The sequence below is a fragment of the Schistocerca gregaria genome, chromosome 8, assembly GCF_023897955.1.
Source record: "Schistocerca gregaria isolate iqSchGreg1 chromosome 8, iqSchGreg1.2, whole genome shotgun sequence".
Classification (NCBI taxonomy): domain Eukaryota; kingdom Metazoa; phylum Arthropoda; class Insecta; order Orthoptera; family Acrididae; genus Schistocerca; species Schistocerca gregaria.
Genome location: NC_064927.1, coordinates 400,706,505 through 400,726,503, shown reverse-complemented (window position 1 = coordinate 400,726,503; position 19,999 = coordinate 400,706,505). Strand labels below are relative to the sequence as shown.

At 40.1% G+C, this 19,999-nt stretch overlaps 1 protein-coding gene across 1 annotated transcript in view; it reads right to left on the bottom strand.

Annotated features, from left to right (window-relative positions):
• The window catches only part of LOC126284296 (DNA replication ATP-dependent helicase/nuclease DNA2), a 154,805-nt gene that overhangs the window by 10,115 nt on the left and 124,691 nt on the right, over nucleotides 1-19,999 (bottom strand). Inside the window, exons 13-16 of the mRNA XM_049983126.1 lie at nucleotides 17,182-17,333; nucleotides 16,410-16,654; nucleotides 13,344-13,537; nucleotides 9,444-9,630 (exon numbers count right to left, since the gene is read on the bottom strand). Of these exons, the coding sequence (XP_049839083.1) occupies nucleotides 9,444-9,630; nucleotides 13,344-13,537; nucleotides 16,410-16,654; nucleotides 17,182-17,333 (778 nt within the window). The remainder of the gene's footprint in view (nucleotides 1-9,443; nucleotides 9,631-13,343; nucleotides 13,538-16,409; nucleotides 16,655-17,181; nucleotides 17,334-19,999) is intronic.

Here is a 19,999-nt window from a genome sequence, read left to right as displayed (position 1 = left end):
AAATAATTTAGCTCAAAACTGATAATTTATACAATTAATCAGAGCTACAGCAAACAGTGAGTCTTTCTTTTACAAAATGAAATATAATTACGAAATTGAATGAAAATAGGTTACTAACACTAATATATATTTACATTAATTCTATTTTTGTTCTTTCTGTGCAAAATGTCCTAATATTGACACAGTATAATATTTAAACATCACCAAAGTTTCCCTTTACATTTTGCATATCTGTATCGACATCCCCTAAAAGTCTACAGTATCAAATACTTCAATATGTCCCAATATGTCCTGTAATGTTACACTACGGACACAATCAAGTGAGGAAGTCAAATGAAACAATATAAAACCAAAGATAGAATAATGACAGTATTACAAAGAGACTGCTATTCACCATATAGTAGAGATGCTGAGTCGCAGATAGGCACAACAAAAAGATTGCTAAACAAGTTGGTTTTGGCCGCGCGCGCGTGCGCCCACACACACACACGACCACGAGACCAGACTGTGAGCATCTGTGCATGTGCTGAGTAGCAAAATGAGTAAGGAGGAGGCAGGGGAGGGGAGGGGAGGGGAGGGGAGGGGAGGGGAGGTGAGGTGAGGGGAGGGGGAAAAATAGCAGGGTAAGGGTGGGGGATGGTGAAGCACTGCTTGGGAGAGCATACGGGATGTGGTGAGGGAAGGGTAGGGTAGCTACGTTCGGTCGGGTGGATAGACAGTGGACAGGGGGAGAGGGGGATGAGACACAGAAAAGGAGAGAATTAAAACAACTGTAGGTGCATTATGTAGTGCTGGAGTTGGAACACGGAAGGAAGGACAGTGACTAGCAAAAATTGAGGCCAGGGCATTATGGGAATGTAGGATATATAACAGGGATAGTTCCAACCTCTGCCATTCAGATAAGCTGGTATTGGAAGAAAGGATAAAAATGGCACAGGCTGTGAAGCAGTCACTGAAGTGAAGAACATTGTGTTGGGGAGCGTGCTCAGCAACTGGGTGGTCAAGTTGGTTCTTGGCCACAGTTTGCTAGTGGCCACTCGTGCACAAAGACAGCTTTGCTGATTGTCAAGCCCAGTAGAATGCAGCACAGTGGTGGCACAAGTTGCAGATCACGTTACTGGTTTACTGGTTTCACAGATAGCCCTGCCTTTGAAGGGGTAAGTGATGCTTGTGACTGGAGTGGAGGAGGTGTTGGTGGGAGGATGTAGGGGACAGGTCTTGCATCTAGGTCTATTACGGTGATATGAGACATGAGGTAAGGGACACGGTGTTGGGAGCAGAGGGAGTAGGGACAGACAAGGATGTTATTGGTTTGGTGGGTGGTAGAACAGCACTGTGGGAGGGGTGAGAGGGATTGTAGGTAACGTATTCCTCATTTCAGAACATGCTGAGAGGTAGTTGCAACACTGGCAGTAAATGTGATTCAGCTGCTCTAGTGTTGAGGGGTACAAAGTCGTGAGGCGAATGCTGCTTTGTGGCCAGATGGTGGGATTCTTGGAGGTAGAGGGTGACTGGAGAGCAAAGGTATGGGAGATCTGTTTCTGTATAAGGTTGGGAGGGTAAATACAGTCTGTAAAGGGCTCAGTGAGAACCTTGGTACATTTTGAGAGGGACTGCTCGTCACTACACGTGACTGTTATGGTGGCTAGGCTGTATGGAAGAGACTTCTTGGTATGGAATAGATGGCAACTGTTGAAGTGGAGGTGCTATATTGCTGGTGATTGGTAGGTTTGACATGGATGGAGGTACTGATGTAACCAACTTTCGGGTAGGTGTCAACATAAAGAAAAATGGCTTTTTGGGTTGAGGAGGACCAGGTGAAGTAAAGAATGGGGGAGGTGTTGAGGTTCTGGAGGAATGTGGATAAGGTGTCCACAAAATCCAGATCACAAAGATGTCACCAGTGAATCTGGACCTGGTGAGGGGTTTGACATTCTGGATGGTTAGGAAGGATTCTTATCAGCAGCCCACAAATAGATTGGCATAGGATGTTGTCTTATAGTTGCCCATTGTCATACCATGGATTTTCAGGTGATGCCTTCAAAGGTGAAGTAGTTGTTGGTGAGGATATAGTTGGTCATGTTGACCAGGAAGAAGGTTGTAGGTTGGGAATCCATCAAGCATTGGGAAGGGCAGTGTTCAGTAGTGGCAATGCCATGGACATTAGGAATTTTAGTGTAAAGGGAGGTGACATCAATAGTGACGAGTAGGGTACCATGTGGTAAAGGAATAGAACTGTGGAGAGTCAGTGGAGGAACTGGTTGCTGTCTTTTATACAAGAGGGTAGGTCGTGGGTAATAGGATGAAGGAGTTTGTCTATCAGAGCAGAGGTTCTCTCAGTGGAGAGGATTCAACCGAGCTACAAACAATCTTTCTACTTTTCTCCCCCCCACCCCCTCTTCCTCCCCATGCCTACTGTCTCAACTCCCAACTGTTCCTAGCTGCCCTGCCCTCTCCGCACCTCTTCCTCGTATGTTCCCACAAGCAACTCTTTACCGTCCCCCACCCCTACCCTTGTATCCCTCCCCACTCTTGTCTCCTCCTTACCCCCACTACCCATATTTCTTCTCCTATCATGCGCAGTTGCTCTCAGTCCATCCTTGGAGGCTAGATGGTGGTTTGTGTGTGTGTGTGTGTGTGTGTGTGTGTGTGTGTGTGTGTGTGTGTGTGTGTGTGTGTGTTCATCTACTTTAGAAGAAGGCCTTTTGGCTGAAACCTTACTTGTTTAGCACTCTTTTTGTTGTGCCTGTCCACTCAACATCTATCCTTTTTATAATATTGTCATTATTCCATCCTGGATTTTCCATTGTCTGATTTTGTCTATTGGCTTTATCTCCATCCATTACCCTAGTGCTTTTTCCTTTGTTACCATTTTCTAACACATTATTTTATTCAGTGTCCATCCTTTTCTTTCTCTTCTTTCCTGTGTTTTACATCACCGCCCACACCACACCATCTGCTCTGACTTACGAGTCACACTGCACACTGTATCAACTCTCTTGTACACACACACACACACACACACACACACACACACACACACACACACACACACACAAAATTACGTGATTCTGCTGATTGTTGGTGCAGCATCTCATGTCCTATGTTACTCCCAATGATATCATTAACTTCATCACTCTTGCTGTTTCAGTACTGTGTATTTTCCATACTTTCCTGGGCTACAAAAACTTGTACTTCATCCTTCCAACTGCCTCCCCATTCTTTCTCCTCTCTTATTCCAGTTTGCACTCACTAACCTCACCTAATCCAGTCACATCTGCTGCCACCTCCTTCATACATGTCCAGCCACTGACTAGCAACCTACATTATTGTCTTATTTATTTTAATTTTTACCTTATTGTGTTTTCACATTTATTTCAGTTTGTTTTCACCTTTCACTATTGGCCCAGGAACTGGAGTGCACACAGCATTCCACCTCAAAAAATTATCCAGCCTGCTCATCTCCTATTCCTGTCTATGACTACCACTGTCCACCATCTCTACAACAGCTTTCAAACCTTCCCTATAATCCCAAATAGCTGACAGATCCTGCCTCACAGACCTACTACATTTACCACACCCTCAAACTCCCTCCCATCACCATAAAGAATCCAAAACCTAAATAGATCCTAAACACAATCACAAACCTTTCTGCCAAAAGCTTTAGTCCCACAGAGGTATCAGCCCTTTCCAAAGGCCTTATCTTCTGTCTCACTTCCAAATTTAATCATGCTTGACCTGTTAAACACCTTTTCTCCTTCTACCAGGCCCCACAGTGGGAATACTTTTTTTACAACCAACCCTACGAATCAGACTCAACACAAAACCAATGTTGAACCCTGTCTGACTCAGTTCACTCCTCCATCCAACCGTGATCCATTCCCCTTGCCCGCCTCATCATCATTTCTCAAATCACTCAACATGCATGCTAACCTTACATCTGCAGAAATAACTGCAACCGATCACCTAAAAACTGATCCCGTCCTTCAGATCTTATGTGCTGACAAATGCTTCACCACTGGCTTTTTTTTTTTTTTTTTTTTTTTCTGAGAGCATTATCTGGCAGAAGAACTCTCTAGGGTGTCAGATTCATCCACCTACAAATCCTGACACAGTGACATAATTCCACACATCCAAAGGATCTCCAGTCTCTCCTCAAATCCTTAAGCCCATTCCAGAACCTCTTTCCTGTTTTTTGCCTCTCTCCTTATTTCTAAATTTCCACCACTCACTGCACTGCTACCTTCTACATGCTTCCTGAAGTCCATAAACCCCACTATCCAGGATGCCCTATAGTGGCTGGTTACTGTGCCCCCACTGAAAGAATCTCTGCTCTCGCAGACCAATATCTTCAGCATATTACTTGCAACCTACCCTCCTGCATAAAAGACAGTTAATGTTCCTCTACCACACGGTGCTCTGCTGATGAATACTGATGTCATCTCCCTTTTCATTAACATCCCTAATATTCATGACTTTGCTGCTATTGAACACTATTCTTCAAAATGCCCAATGGACACCTAATCTATAAGCTCCATTCTGGTCAACACGACCAACTATATCCTCACCCACAACTACTTCACCTTTGAAGACCTCGCCTACAAACAAATCCATGGTATGACAATGTGCACCTGCAAGATACCATCCTATGCCAATCTATTCATGGGTCATCTAGAGGAATCCTTCCTGACCATCAAGGATACCAACCTCTTGCCTGGTTCAGATTCACTGATGACATCTTCATGATCTGGGCTGAGGGTGAGGACACCCTATGCACATTCTTCCACAATCTCAACACTTTCTCCCCCATTTGCTGCCCCTGGTCCTTCTCAATCCAACAAGCCACCTTCCTTGATGTTGACCTCCACTTGAAAGATGACTACATCAGTACCTCTGTCCATGTCAAACCTACAAACCACAAGCAGTACAGTACAGTACAGTACAGTACAGTACAGTACAGTACAGTACCTCCAGTTTGACAGCTGTCATCCATTCAATGCCGAGAAGTCCCTTCCATACAGCCTAGCCACCCTTGGCCGTTGCTGTAGTGACGAGCAGTCCCCCTCAAAATACATGAAGGTTCTCACTGAGGCCTTTGCAGATGATATGTACCCTCCCAATCCTGCATAGAAACATTTCTCTTGCCTCCAAGACCCTCACTGTCTGGCCACAAAGAAACATTTGCCTAATGACTGGACAACTGAATCACATTCCCTGCCAGTGTGACAATCTCTCATCATGTCCTGAAATGAGGAGTGTCACACCTACTATTCCTTCCACACCTCCCACAGTGATACTCCATCATCCACTCAACCTACACAATATCCTTGTCCACCCCTACTCCAACTCTGCTCCCAACCTCTTATCCCCCCACCTAATGGCCCATATCCCTGTAACTCACATAGATGCAAGACCTGTCTCATACAACCTCTCATCAACACTATCTCCAACCAAGCACAAGCATCACTTATACTGTCAAAGGCAGGGCTATCTGTGAAAGCAGTAATGTGATCTACAAGCTAAATTGCAATCACTGTGCTGCATTCAACATGGGTGCAACAACCAACCAGCTAGCTCTCTGCATGAGTGCCCACTGACAAACTACGGCCAAGAAACAGCTGGACCACCTAGCTGCTGTCCAACACAGTGATTGCTCCACATGTGCCATCTGGATGCTTCCTACTAACAACAGCTTTTCTGAACTGTGCAGGCAAGAACTTTCCCTGTGAAATATCCTACATTCCCATAACTCTCTGGCCTCATCCTTTGTTAGTCACTGTCCTCCTCTTCCATGTTCCTATACCAGCACTACACAGTATTTTATTCCACCAACACACCTACAGTGGTGCACAGCGTTTTGCGGCCAGGAATCAGATGGTGTTCAGCTCACAGGCAATAGGCGGCAGCACCACTGCTGGGTAACAGCACAGGCATGACCACCACTAAACCACTTCTGTGGCAACCCTTGCAACGCCTGGCGTACATACAGAATTTAGCAACCTACCGACTGCAAGCCAATCACGCTATGCCATGCCATGCCATTACAGGCTCACCGGTAGCCTGTGTATTCCTGCAGGCCCCGACTAGTTAAAAACAAATGCACCTCCACAGATGGCAGTGAGAAATCAGATTACAGTCTCCAGAAGTGTTAGGACTCACTACTTGTAACTACACACATATATACAGGCTTGAAGTGACAGTGTTGTATGACTGTGCCAGGGACTCAGTGTACAGTTCTGTCTGACGGTATGTGTATTCAGATCTTGTGTGAATTTCAGTTGGGAGATAAAAATTGTTTTTCCTCTTATGCCTCCAGTCTTCATTGTTCCACACTTCCTGGATACAGCAACTCTCTCCCTTCCCACTCACCGTCCATCCTCCCGACTGCACCTAGCTGCCCTACCCTCCCCTCACAACATTCCTGTGTAGTCCCACAAGCAGCACTTAACCATCCTCCAACCCTTCCTTGATATCCATCCCCCCTGCCCCCCCCCCCCCCCCCCCCCCCCTGCGCCACAGTCTCCTATCACCCACATTGCTTCTCCCATCATTCACAGTTGTTCATAGTTTGGCCTCAGTGGCCAGAGACAGTGGTCATTGTGTGTGCATGTGTGTTTTGTCTATTTCAGAAGACAGCCTTTTCGCTGAACGCTTTCTTGTTCAGCAGTCATTTTCTTGTGCCTGTCTGTGACTCACATCTCATACTATATGGTGAATAGCTATATTATTTTCACAATACTGAGCAAGTCAAATGATTATGGTGATAAATTTTCTATGTAGTGACTCAAGCATAGCAAGATGGACCTGGGCCTACGGTGACACTGCTTTTGGCATAGGTTCTAAAGCACCAGCTGCTTCTGCATTCTCTCTCTTTTGTTGTCCCTTGTATTACTTTCAGTCCCATAACAATTCCAAATTCCTTGCAATAAGATAAGTAAGGATCATAGTGAATAGAAGTAAATCAATCAAAACTCAAATGCAAAATTTTTTGCGGGGAGAACTTCATGTATAAGATCAAGAACTTTTCTGCTTATCTCACCAATGGAGTTTTTGATATTGTTGATTGCATGAAGTGTGTGTGTGTATGTGTGTGTGTGTGTGTGTGTGTGTGTGTGTGAGAGAGAGAGAGAGAGAGAGAGAGAGAGAGAGAGATGGAGAGGAGAGAGAGAGAGAGAGAGAGAGAGAGAGAGATTAGTGTTCCCACTGCTTGGTTTTTACATCTCTAAAATAAACTGAGGTGAAAAAGAATCATGGGATTGTGATACACACGTGAACAGATGACAGTACTATTGTGTACACAGGTTATATAGGGGAAGTACATTTGCAGAGATGTTATATGACCTCAGGTTGTTCATGTGGAAAGGCTTTCAACATAATTATGGCCGCACGACAGGAATTATTTAAAATTTTAAAGGTGTATTTGTTTTTAATATATCTTAAAGAGTAACACATGCAAAAAAAGACAAGTAATATATGTAAAAACTTAGCTTCTCTTGTAGCTACACTATAACTTTTCCTATTTATGTGATTCCACTACTTAACAATGATATTGCTATTGGCTCACTACATCACGTGTCATATGCTCTGAATATCTACTGACATTGGCTGGTGAGATAACGTGATGTGAGCTAAGTTTAGCTGACAAAAGTCTGTCTCGATTTCAATGCTTCAGAAACTAACATGCTGTGTTTGGTGGAATTCATATTCACACTTCCAAAATACGAGAATATCAGCGTACATGTTGCTGTGCATCAAAGATCTTTCCAAAACGCATTAGTTCTGGGTTTTGTTTCCTCAACTACTGAGAAGTCGTACATCAGTGTACAAAACATTTACCATTCAAAGGACTGATTAGTTTTACAGCTCCAAGGGATCGTATACTGCCACTTACCACAGAAAATGGGTACTTTTACCTGGGGAAAAAGTTTATTTTTAACTGGAAAATCTAGGAATTTTTTTTTTCCTTACCTGCATTTACACCCTGATATCTGAATGGAATAAAGGACATTGCACTAACACACTTAAGTTGTGGAAATCAGATGGAAAAAAAACTGCAAGTGCTAAAAGAACGTGTAAATTACAAGAGATTTTTGTTTTTACTCTCATGTATGTGATTTGATGATAAAGAAACATGAGCTGAAAGAAGAAAAATAGACAAATTTGCTAGCACTCGCCCTTTCTTGCAGCTGTTTGTCCGCAACTGTAGAAATTCATACAACCTGGAGACATATGTGACTACTGATGAGAAACTGGAGGCTTTCCGTGGGTGTTGCAATACATTACTAGTAAGCCCGGAAAGTATGGAACCAAGATTTTTGCTATCTGTGGCTCAAAAACAGTTTTTACAAGTAACTTGGAAGTATACTGTGGAAAACAAGAACATGGCCACTATCAGACCTCAAACAAGCCAAGTGACATAGTGATGCTCCTGTTTCCTGACTATGAAACTAGAAATTGGAACATGTCATGTTGGAATTCCATTATCATCTGAGGCTTCTTTGTTTTATCATAAAGTTTTGATAGTTGATTCATTGGGGACAGCAATAACATACATGTATGCATGTATGACGTGAAAGAGAAGTAATGACTAATGTGTGCCTTTTTCTACTTCATGAGTGTAGCAGGAATCAATGCAAAGATTTTTTATTCATAACAAATATTATGCAAGAACAATTTTTTAAGGCTCTGGCAATGCCACTGATGAAAGATCCAAAATAATGTGCTTCGAAGGTGACATTTTGGCACTGTTGATTACATACTGAGAACCTCGAAGAAGGAAGACGTATGTCAGTCTACTTCTCAAGGATAAGCAAACAAGAAACATGGGAGGTGTGTAACTTGCAGCTGAACAAAAGATGTATCAACAACCATTACACTTAAAACATGTAAAAAGTTAGTTTGTAAGAAACACATGATAGTTGTTTACATTTGCAACAACTAAGTTCTTAGTTAAACTGAGGCTTATATTCATGAGGCCTGAAATGCAGGGAACATGCACTTAAGTCAAAAACAGAGTATGTAAACCTCAAGTGAAACACTTTGCATTAACTTTTCATGAAATATTTAAATATTATTCTAAAAAAGTTCAAAGTTCATAAAAACATGCAATTAAAACAATAGTATCAACAAAATAAACACCATTTTTTCAAAGTATGTAATCATTTATGTAAATTATGTTATTGGGTATAAAATACACTGCACGGCTGTCCAACTAATGGAAACTTGGTGCACCTACTCAAGGGTTAATTATAAATCAAACCAATTAAGTAACGAACTTCCAACATTATCAGGTGGACCCTCAAATGATTTTTGTGTCGTTTATCAAATCAGGGTACATAAACTAATAAGATCTTTAACGAAATGTTGGTCATGTATTATGAGGATCATTATTTACCAGTAACCAAGTTTCATGGTCCACTTATTTAAAAATGTTAAGTCCAAACCTGTATATTCTCAACACGCAGAGTTGCATTTGCAACATCTGCATTTGCACAGCGTAACCGACCACCATATGCCAAGTGATTGGCAAGTTTTACAATGGCACGATTCATACGATATTGCAAGTCAAGTATTACTGTAGCTCCGAGTCCATCCAGTCGAGTAAACAGACTCTCATCGAGACCGAGCTGCCTGCACAGTAAACAGAACAAACACCAGAAAATTAAGGGTGTCACTAACAAAATGTATTTCATACATAAACACAAGGTATATCTGAATTTAATAATTATACATCCAATGCTAACAAACAGATCTTGCATACTGTATAAACCCGCTAAGTCCTTACCAACAACTTTGATCTTCATCACTTCAATCACACAACATAATAATGTACAAATAAAAGAGGTAAAGTAAATCAGAAATACAAGCCAAATGTGACAAGTTGAACATAATCATGCTAGATGTATATATTACCTCCAATTAGATACTTCAAGCAAGTAACTACACACAATGTATGTGATATACATAAGCTTCTTGCTCATGCTAAGAGCAAGAGCATGGTAAGAGATGCAAATTGTTTAGACTCAAGTTGATTAGCCATTTCAGTGCCATGTGGAGCTATGTCATTCTAAAACAATACCAGTATCATTCAGAACATTCCCAAATGTCAGGACAAATCAGGTAATTTTGCATTGTCTGAAGGTGGAATCTGTGTTACTTGACAACCTGTATACCTGTACATGTAGTGGTGCAGGACTTTTAATGATGTCTATAATGTCTCTTCCTCCTCCAAGAGTGTTCCTTAAGAAGGCTGACATTAAGCACTCTTGCTATCATTGAGTGTTGTTTGTTAAAATACTCAAACTTTATTCATATAATAAGGAAAGGGCAACCGCCCACCCAAAGCCGACTGAAGCACTGAGCACAGAGACATATAAAGGGAAACAGCTATCACACAAGTTTTCGAGCTATTGCTACTACTCATCCCTCGAACAAATACTTAGGAGCATACTTCTTGTCACTCAGTATTATCCTTGTCGTGAATGTATTAATCATCCACTCTGACAAGGCTATGGCTTCCTAAAACCATGCCCTGAAACAAGGTCCATTCTCTCTGACACTTTGCCCACCACACTTAGAATAGGTTTACGTCACCCTCCCCATTTCTGCAATATCCTTTCAAACACTATGCTCTCTCTGCACCCATCTCCCTATCCAATGACTCCTACCCCTGCGACTTGCCCTACTCACCCTCCTACCACCACCTGTACCAGCCCTGTAACTGGCCTAATATATACTACCAAAGGGATGGTCACCTGTGAAACGACACATCATATATGAGCTGCTAAGTCAGCACTGTTCTGTAATAAATAGGCAGAGGGTGTAAACTGGCAACATCAGTATCCTGTTGCAAAGCATTCTCTATAACATGACAGTCTTGACCTTGGTGCCTGTTCCACCAGATGTGCCATCTGGATTCTTTCTACAGACTCCGGGTGGAAACTGGTACTACAATGTGTCGTTAGTTCTTGTCATCCACTTGGCCTTAATTTACATTTATTTCTTCAGTTTCAGCATTTCTTTACAGTAACTATTCATGTTTTCAGTCCCTTTTAGTTTTCTGTCTTTCGTTTTCTGATCTATTTTTCACCGCCTGCTCCCACCCGTATCACCTACAATGTACTTACCTTTCCCCTCTTATTAATTTTTGCAGTATGTTCTGGCAGTTACCTCCGTCTTGCGTATTGTCCTGCCTTATGCCTTTATGTTCTCAAGTTTTCAAATCTTGTCTGGTACAGTCCTCAACCACAAATCTTTCCTTCTTATCCTGTACATTAAGTCTCCCCTGACCTCGAGTTCTGGCCAACTTTTCTGAAATCTACTCCTTTTCCTAAGCCTCAACAGTCCTTTTCCTTCATCCCTCTTCCTTCTGCTTCACCCCTTCTGCCGGAAGAAGGAACCATAGGCTCTGAAAGCTTGCAGACTTAAATACCTTCAAATGTGTGTTCTCCTACAGCTGCTTGGTGAGTTGATTTCTTACCTATCCAAGAACAATATACGAAGATAATTTCTATGATTGTATTGTGTACCCATGAACATTAGTTGGGAAACATACTGTCTTTGACAGGTTGTAAAATTCAATGACATCCATTAATTTTTGTTTCTCTGGAGAAATAGCCATGAATTTTATATCGAAGGGTCTACACAGAATCAACTTCATGTCTTAAGAACCAAGTCTACCACATCAGCAGCACTGCCACAGCTAATGAAATGTTTGTTGAAGAAGTTAACATATGGTGAATAATTTTTTAATCAAAGATTTCACTATTGAGGTGAGCAAGGAACTTTGACAAAAACTTCATTTCCAGTAACCATTAATTTTTGACAAGATGGCTCAAAGAAAAACTAGAGTAAAAACTTTTCATAAAAATTAACAGACTGCTAAGATTTTGTATTGAAGAGCTTATCCTTTGAGTGTGACAGAGTTGTTAGAATGAAACATAATCTGACTGACACTTAAGCAGTAGCTAAGCATACCTTAAATTTCACACTGACAGTTTCACCAAAGCTACATGGAGAAAAAAAATCCCAAATTTCCAGCACTCATTAACCCAAACATCCAACGTATTCACCGCAAATAGCATCTATCTCATGGGGGTGTTTGGTTGCCATGCACATCCACACTTCATCAATGTGATGCCAATATTCAATATATAAAAAGAAGAAAGAATTTACTTTCTGAACATGCTATCTTTTCTTAGGATAATTTTTCTTCATAAAAAATAGATATTTAAGTTCTGCCATCACTAAATACGAACAAAAAAAGATGACTTTTTTTTAAAAAAAGAAATTAGTGTGAGACTTTTTTGACCTAGAAGTGTGTGCTTACACTGTGACAAGTTTCATCAAACTCAATCAACTCATTGACAGTGGTCAAGCAGTTAACTACTGTTTACAGACTTGCGTGGATACAACTGGGTTCTACACTGAAGACATACACATTTAGTAGGTATAAACATTGCAGCACCAGTCTTGTTTATTTTATGTTTACCATTTAAGATATATTCCAATGGAGTGCACAAATACGTCTGTAGTGAACTGCTGAGCTACAGTTAGTTTGTTGACTGATTCTGATAAAATTTGTGCAGCTGTAAGTCACATGGACCGTGATGATTATCGTGAAGTACCAGAATATTTTTTTTAATAATTACTTTTACTACTGAATGTATTTTTGCTGTTCTCTACACCCTTCTCAAGAAAGTTCAGCCATATGAGACTTTTCTTGACACTTACACGTAATGTCTGTAGATAAATTTCCCTTGTGGCATGTTACCACCAGCTCCCCCATAGTATTCCACTGCTATAATTTTTCTGTCTTTTACTCCTTCCACTGAATAACAGCCAATTTCTATTTGCAAATTCCTTTAGTCACACTATCTTTTTGACAAATCACTGTTTATCCAATTAGGATACCATTACAAAAAAACAATTTCTCACTATTTTGGACAAAGAAAAATCCAGCCAACTTATACATAATACTGATTACTGTTTTGACACTACTATACTGAAGAGCTAACACAAAAATAACTTATTTCCCAGACAGAGGAGGCTGGAGGAGGGAAGGGTGTACCTGTTTGTGATGGTGAGTCGCATTCAAAAATGAATATATATACCATCAGAGGAAATGCCCTTAACGCTCTCAAGAAGAAGAAAACTACTACACATCAATTATATTTATGATTCGATACAGAGTACTAAGTACAAGTATAATCATTATGTTCTACATTAACGAAGTGTTCAAAAGAAAGTCATGAATGCTTTTCAGACACAGTCTGTTGCATTTTAACAAGATATTTAAAATAGCCTATCTTTTTATTTATATTCATATATGTAATTTGTATTACCTAGCTTTCAAAGAAGTCACAACTGGTGGCAGCTGCTGTGGATCACCAACAAGAATGAACCGTTCACAGAGAAGTAATGGCCTCATCACCATTACCTGCAGGGTCTGAGTGCTCTCATCAACTAAGCACACAGAAAACCGCCGGCCTGTCAGCAAAGGGCTATTTGTACCCAAGCACGTTGATCCAACAATTAGCTGTTCAGGACAAGATGATAATAAGCATGAATAAAAGATCACATTACATTACGTATGTAGACAAACTTCCAAACTTCTCACCTTGTTTCAGATGACAATAAAATTTGATTCAATGTGCAATAGCAAAATGGTAACACAGTTACAGCAGCCTACAACTGCAATAATAAATTATAACAACATACTATTTCTTTCTCTTAATTGAAAACATTTGTAACTAAGACAGTAACTTTTATTGAGTAACGTGTTAATAAATGTGAAGCTCAATCTCAGATAGGACAACAGGGAAGGAAATCTGCATATTACTTTCAAAAGAACTATCCCAGCATTCACATCAAGAAATTTAAATAAAAGGTGGATGGCTTTAAAATAGTCGAAATGTCAAACTGAAAATTCAGTAAGAATGATGAAATAACATTACCCATGAGCTTTTGTCACTAAGAATGGGCACCAAGGCTGATGTTCATAAGAGTGTCAAATAGTTCATCACTAAAGCTGCACTTGGTTTTTTGGTGATCTCCATAAATTGTTCCAAGTAAAATCTTTGAATGGTTCATTTCATGAGGTCGAAACATATCTCTTCTCTCACCTTTGTCTAGTAGAAGCGACATTTCATAATCAGATGATCAAATACGCAGTGATTACAAACATTTTAAATTATTGGGACTGTAGAATACAAAAAACTTTGGTGCAATCATTGGGGTCAGGATTTTCAGCAGAAACTTAAAGGTGTTGTCTTCACAAAGTTGGTCATTGTTTCTGACCCTGAAATGCAAAAATTTGTTTACACTGTTTATTTTGACTCTTTTACATCCTAAGGTGCAATATTTTCCTCCACTTGTGTTTATAAACATAAAACATTCTTTGTTTGAAAAATGATGATTAAGAAAAATCTTCAATGTCAGTTTGTCAACTTTGTGAAGAGTGTGTCTGAATTATAGTCCTGCCATGCACAGGACCAAGACAAGAGATGTAAAAGAGAGAGAAGGAGGTGGTGGTGGTGGTGGTGGTGGTGGTGGTGGTTGTAGTTGTTGTTGTAGTAGTAGTAGTAGTAGTAGTAGTAGTAGTAGGAGGAGGAGGAGGAGGAGGAGAAATACAGGGTGTCCATAACTAAAATAGCAGTTTCAAATGACTGGAGAGAGAGAACCACTGCTTAAAATGACATCAAATTTGAACAGCTTGAACAGCATATTACTGATGCATGGGGAAAAGTCATAGGGGAAAAAAGTTAATGAAAATTTTACCAGTAGATGGTGTCTTAACATAAATGGGGTTGGCTACAAATGACAGATTATCTGAAATTCGAAGGCTATGGTTCGAGTTGCACATTACACCATCTGTACTGTTCAATGTGCTTGACTACACAATTTGGGCAATCAATAGTTGTGGCACTGTTAGTTAGGTAAGCCAATCCACTACGGCAAGGTACCACATTGGAAGGGAAAAATCTGTTTTTAATTGTACTGAGACTGAAAGCTGCATAAACAGCAAAATGACATCAGTTTATAGTTGTCGTAAGACTAGTGCAAGGCATGTTCAATATGTTGTCCCCCATTTTCTGCCACAAGTTGAAATTGAAAAACAACATGTTCCACAAAAGATTGGAATGTCTCATGGATCATGTTTAGAATGTGTTGTGCAGCACATTTCTTCAATTCAGCAATAATCATAACAGGAACCCTGAACAAAACATCTTTCCAATAAACCGACAGCCAGATGTTCCACAGATTAATATCAGGTTATCTGGATGGCCAAGCCGTAGGGACATTATGACTGATAATTCTATCATTTCAGAAAAACTTTTGCAGCGGCCATGTCACTGGCTATACAAAGCGCAGAGGATCACCATCTTGCATAAAAATGGTCCTACCCATAGATCCACACTGTTGAAGGGTTGGAATTATGTTGGTGTGCAAAAGACTCACAGCATTTATCAATGATTGTATAGGTAACAGGACCTGCAGAACTCATCTCTTTGATAAAATATGACCCTTAGATAAACAATGCCATTGACCCACACCACAAAGTCACCTTTGAAGAATGATGTAGTACTAATTAATGTGCATACAGGTTTTCTGTTGCCCACATTCTGCAATCCTGCATATCAACTTTTACTTGGATATGGAAATGGGCTTTGCCTGACCACAGAATGTTCCTTGGGCATTCATTGTCCACTTCCATGCAAGCAAGAAATTCCAGAGCAAACATCTCTCTTGTTCACAGGTCAGCAAGAAGCATCTCCTGAATATGAGTGATTGCAAACCATTGCTCGGCCCCTCAGTAATGCTGTGGCCCCATCTTCAACTGATGTTACATCAACTGCTTTCCCCCCTCTGCCACACTGCACTTCAAAAGAACCTGTCTGTTCAAATTTTGTAATAATTTTCTACAGACTCTTTACAGACATTGGCCCAATGCCTTTTTTCATACCCTTCAGTGTCCCTTACTTCTGCAGGGCTAGTGATGCACTGTCACCATCCTTGTAAAAGAACTTTACCAGCAGCATAGAATTGTTTAGACAGACAGTCACATTGAGCGTCTTGGATGCAAACTGAGAAACAGCTGTGTACCATGCATCTGTTGAAGTAACCTATTCTGACATTTAGATTACTATCTATTGGTCAAATTTTCATTAATTTTTTTTCCTCCGTGACATTCCCCCCAGCATCAATAATATGCTGTTCAAATTAAGGACACACTGTATGTGATGAAAAAGCTTTTTCGTTTTCTTCCTTTTTTAATGACTTTGATTTGATCGCTTTTTCTTTTAATATTCCTTGTCTTTTTTGTGTTACTTATAAAACTACTCTATATTTAGCATTATTAAACAATCATAGTTCTGCACATTTCATTCACAAAATCATACTTAACTGACCCTGGAATTGAGTCTCTTAGTAAGTTCTTCAGGTGTCTTACAACCCTTACTGAGCTCTGCTTCTGAAAAACAGCGGAGTTCAGGATGGATACGTTGTTCAGAACCCAGCCGCAGAATAGGCAAATTGTGTTTCTTCAGACGAAGCAGCAAGTTGTCAACAGCTGAATGAGTGTTGCTTGTAATCAGCACTGAAGCACCACGTCCTACAAGGACGCGTACTAGAGATGCTAACATTTCAGTCTTTCCTGTGAAAGAATATTAATTACAGAAGAGCTTTTTTTTATCAAAATTATAACAAAATTAAAATAATCAGAAGTCAACTAAGGGCAAGGGAAAGGTAACTATGTCCAACATTTAACTGCTGCTGTTCTTTGTTCCATGAGTGGGTGTTGTGGCCATAAATAAAATTTGTAATTCACAGTTTTGTGACAAGAAAAAAGTTGTGAACTCTATCGAACATTTCTCCCTGAAAGGTAACAGGTTTCTTTTCACTGTAGGGGGTGGGGCTGTAGGAAGCGTGCAACCAATTTAACAATTTGATAGTAAGTTTTATTGTATACATACACATTTTTGAGCCTCTAAAGAGTCTAAAGGCTAAACAAATATAATTATTACTACAATTATAAAAATACTGTTGAAGCTCCAGGCAGTTTGTTGTTCTGAATGGTGATTTAAGCTTCCCATGTATTTGTTTACATTACAATAAATAATGTGCAATGTATAACAACAATTAAAAACAATAATTGTTACAAACTCTCTAGTCAGAACTAACCTGTGCCTGGCATTCCACAAATAAGCAAGTAATTCCTGGAAGCGACTGATTTGCGAATTGCATTCAGTTGAGCAATGTTGAGGTGCTGCGTAATTGTCTTTTCTGAACCGCTCAAGCGGGCAATTTCTTCAGACGAAAATTCTGGCTTCACCCTGGTAAATACAGTCTGAATTTTTAAAATGAAAAAATTAATATCTATCATTCTCAAAAAAAAAACATTGCAAAAAATTATAACAGTTTCTGCATCTACTCACAACCATTAACATTACTCTTTCCAAACAGTACTGTCACATCTTTCAATGATCAATCTAATTGCTTTTACTTTCATTTTTGCAAGTGGTGTATGATGTAAAATTACTTACATCTCAGCATCATATAACCAATATCAGTAAACGGTACAATTATTTGCTAAGCCACATGGGCAGTGCCAATCAGTTGCCTATTTATTTTGATGTACTAATAAATGTTACAGCTTATGTGAAGGACATTGAAAATGATTCCTGGCAACAAAAAGGTCAGAAAAAAGGTCAGAATAAAGTAATGCTGGGTGCACAAGCAGATGGCAGGAAGCCTCCCCCCCCCCCCCTCCCCTCTCACAGACTATTCTTCTCAAGAAAATGACAATGAAAGTAAAACTGCCTTTATGACGTATCTTTAGGTGCCAAGGAGAGGGTTGGATGACAAATGATTTTATGCTAGAAAGGTTGAAGGTTGTTCTGAACATAATATCACTCTGTATTTTTAACAGAAGGAAGATGTTGCTGTTAGATTTTTTTCAGGGACTTCGCATCCAGAAAGTTAAGCATCTGATCACAAAGTACAACACAGACCCGGTAATAATTCCTGGTGGCATGACCTCACAAATTCAAATTATGGATGATGATGTGAATAGATCTTTTAAGGCTCACTTTTCTGAGGGGACCATGCCCTCACTTTAGTCAGGGTAGCAAAGAGGACGGGGGGAGGGGAAGGGGGGGGGGGGGGACCACGCTCCTCAATATCCATACAGTATTAGTGGATTCTTATTTTCTGGGGCAGAATGTCAAGCAAATCTATTACGAAAGGACTCAACAAGTGCTGCACATCCAATACTATGAGTGGCTCAGAAGAAGGAATATTTTGTGTAGATTGCCAGGAAGGTAGAAATGCCATTAGGTTTACAAACAAAGTGGTGGTGGTGATGGTGATTCACAACAGTGATACCACAGATGACTAACGTGGATAATGATCAGGAAAGGGAGGGAAGATAAAATTAATGTATATCATCTCTTTTTGTTTATTTTGGTTTTACTTGTATTATCAAAATATAGACAATCAATTAACAGCTCATTAAGTTGATAATAGTTACAACATTAACATTTATAGGCAGGTATTTCACAGCAATAAAACAGTTTGTGATTTTAATATGTCAGAATACATGAAAATGATATTTTCTATAGGAGTGTCTTCAGGAAATTAAAAAAAAAAAAAAATAAATAAATAAAAAGGAACATTATCTTATATTCCTGTTTGTCTTATATTCAGGTAAATAAGGTACATCTTCCATCCACTGCTCTTATCTATTGATAACTCTACAATACTGAACCTTCAGCTCTGGACCAAACACAACAGTTATCACAACCTTTGGCACGGGGTCTTCTATATGCCAGTTAAATGCTCTAACAGTGTTTGAAACTGCAGTTTTGCATAGATTTTACAAAGCTGCAATAGCAGTATTATATCACAGTGCCATATGTGGTTTACCACATGGAGCAGAACTATGAACATTGATATTAAATTATTGGAATTAACATGCAAAAGTGATGACCAGGTTGAAAACTTCAGCAGGTAATTGCTGAAGAGACAAGAGCATGAAGGTTGGCTTTTTCAGCCATCTACCTCCTGCTTAATAAAGGAATTTGTTTTCAATACAGTCAGTTTATAGTTAAGTGTTGATATCTTCAAATAACTGGAAAAGACAGAAAGGTAACTGCAATAGTGCATGGCACATGGTGCTGGCAAGAGGCACATGTGCTGCACTTACACAGCGCCATGGTAGTGACTGCCATGCAAGGCAAGTAACTTAACATTGAAAGGAATATGCCTTCTGCTCCTCTCAGTCTCAAGCAAGCAGACATGAGAATACAAAGTGAACCCCATAACACCTCATCAACTATGATCCTTTCTTTGGTTTTTGCAATGAGTTTTATTTGACACTGTATCCAGTAATCACAAACCAAACTCTCACTCTGTCATTCCACACAGACAGAAGTATCATTTTAGTATCAGTTCACACATAGCCAGAGTTACTGCTTGACAAAGGGGTTAACAGGGTTATTTTTCAAGTGACATCAGGAAAGAAGCATGTCAAACTTCAGCAGCTTGTAATGTGGCCCTATGAAATACACCACTGGCCATTAAAATTGCAACACCAAGAAGAAATGCAGTTGATAAACAGGTATTCACTGGACAAATATACTAGAAATGACATGTGATTACATTTTCATGCAATTTGGGTGCATAGATCCTGAGAAATCGGTACCCAGAACAACCACATCTGGCCGTAAGAACGGCCTTGGTATGCCTGGGCATTGAGTCAATCAGAGCTTGGATGGAGTGTACAGGTACAGCTGCCCGTGCAGCTTCAACACGATACCACAGTTCATCACGAGTAGTGACTGGTGTATTTTTGACGAGCCAGTTGCTCGGCCACCATTGACCAGACGTTTTCAATTGCTCAGAGATCTGGAGAATATGCTGCCCAAGGCAGCAGTCAAACATTTTCTGTATCCAGAAAGGCCCGTACAGGACCTGCAACATGCGGTCGTGCATTATCCTG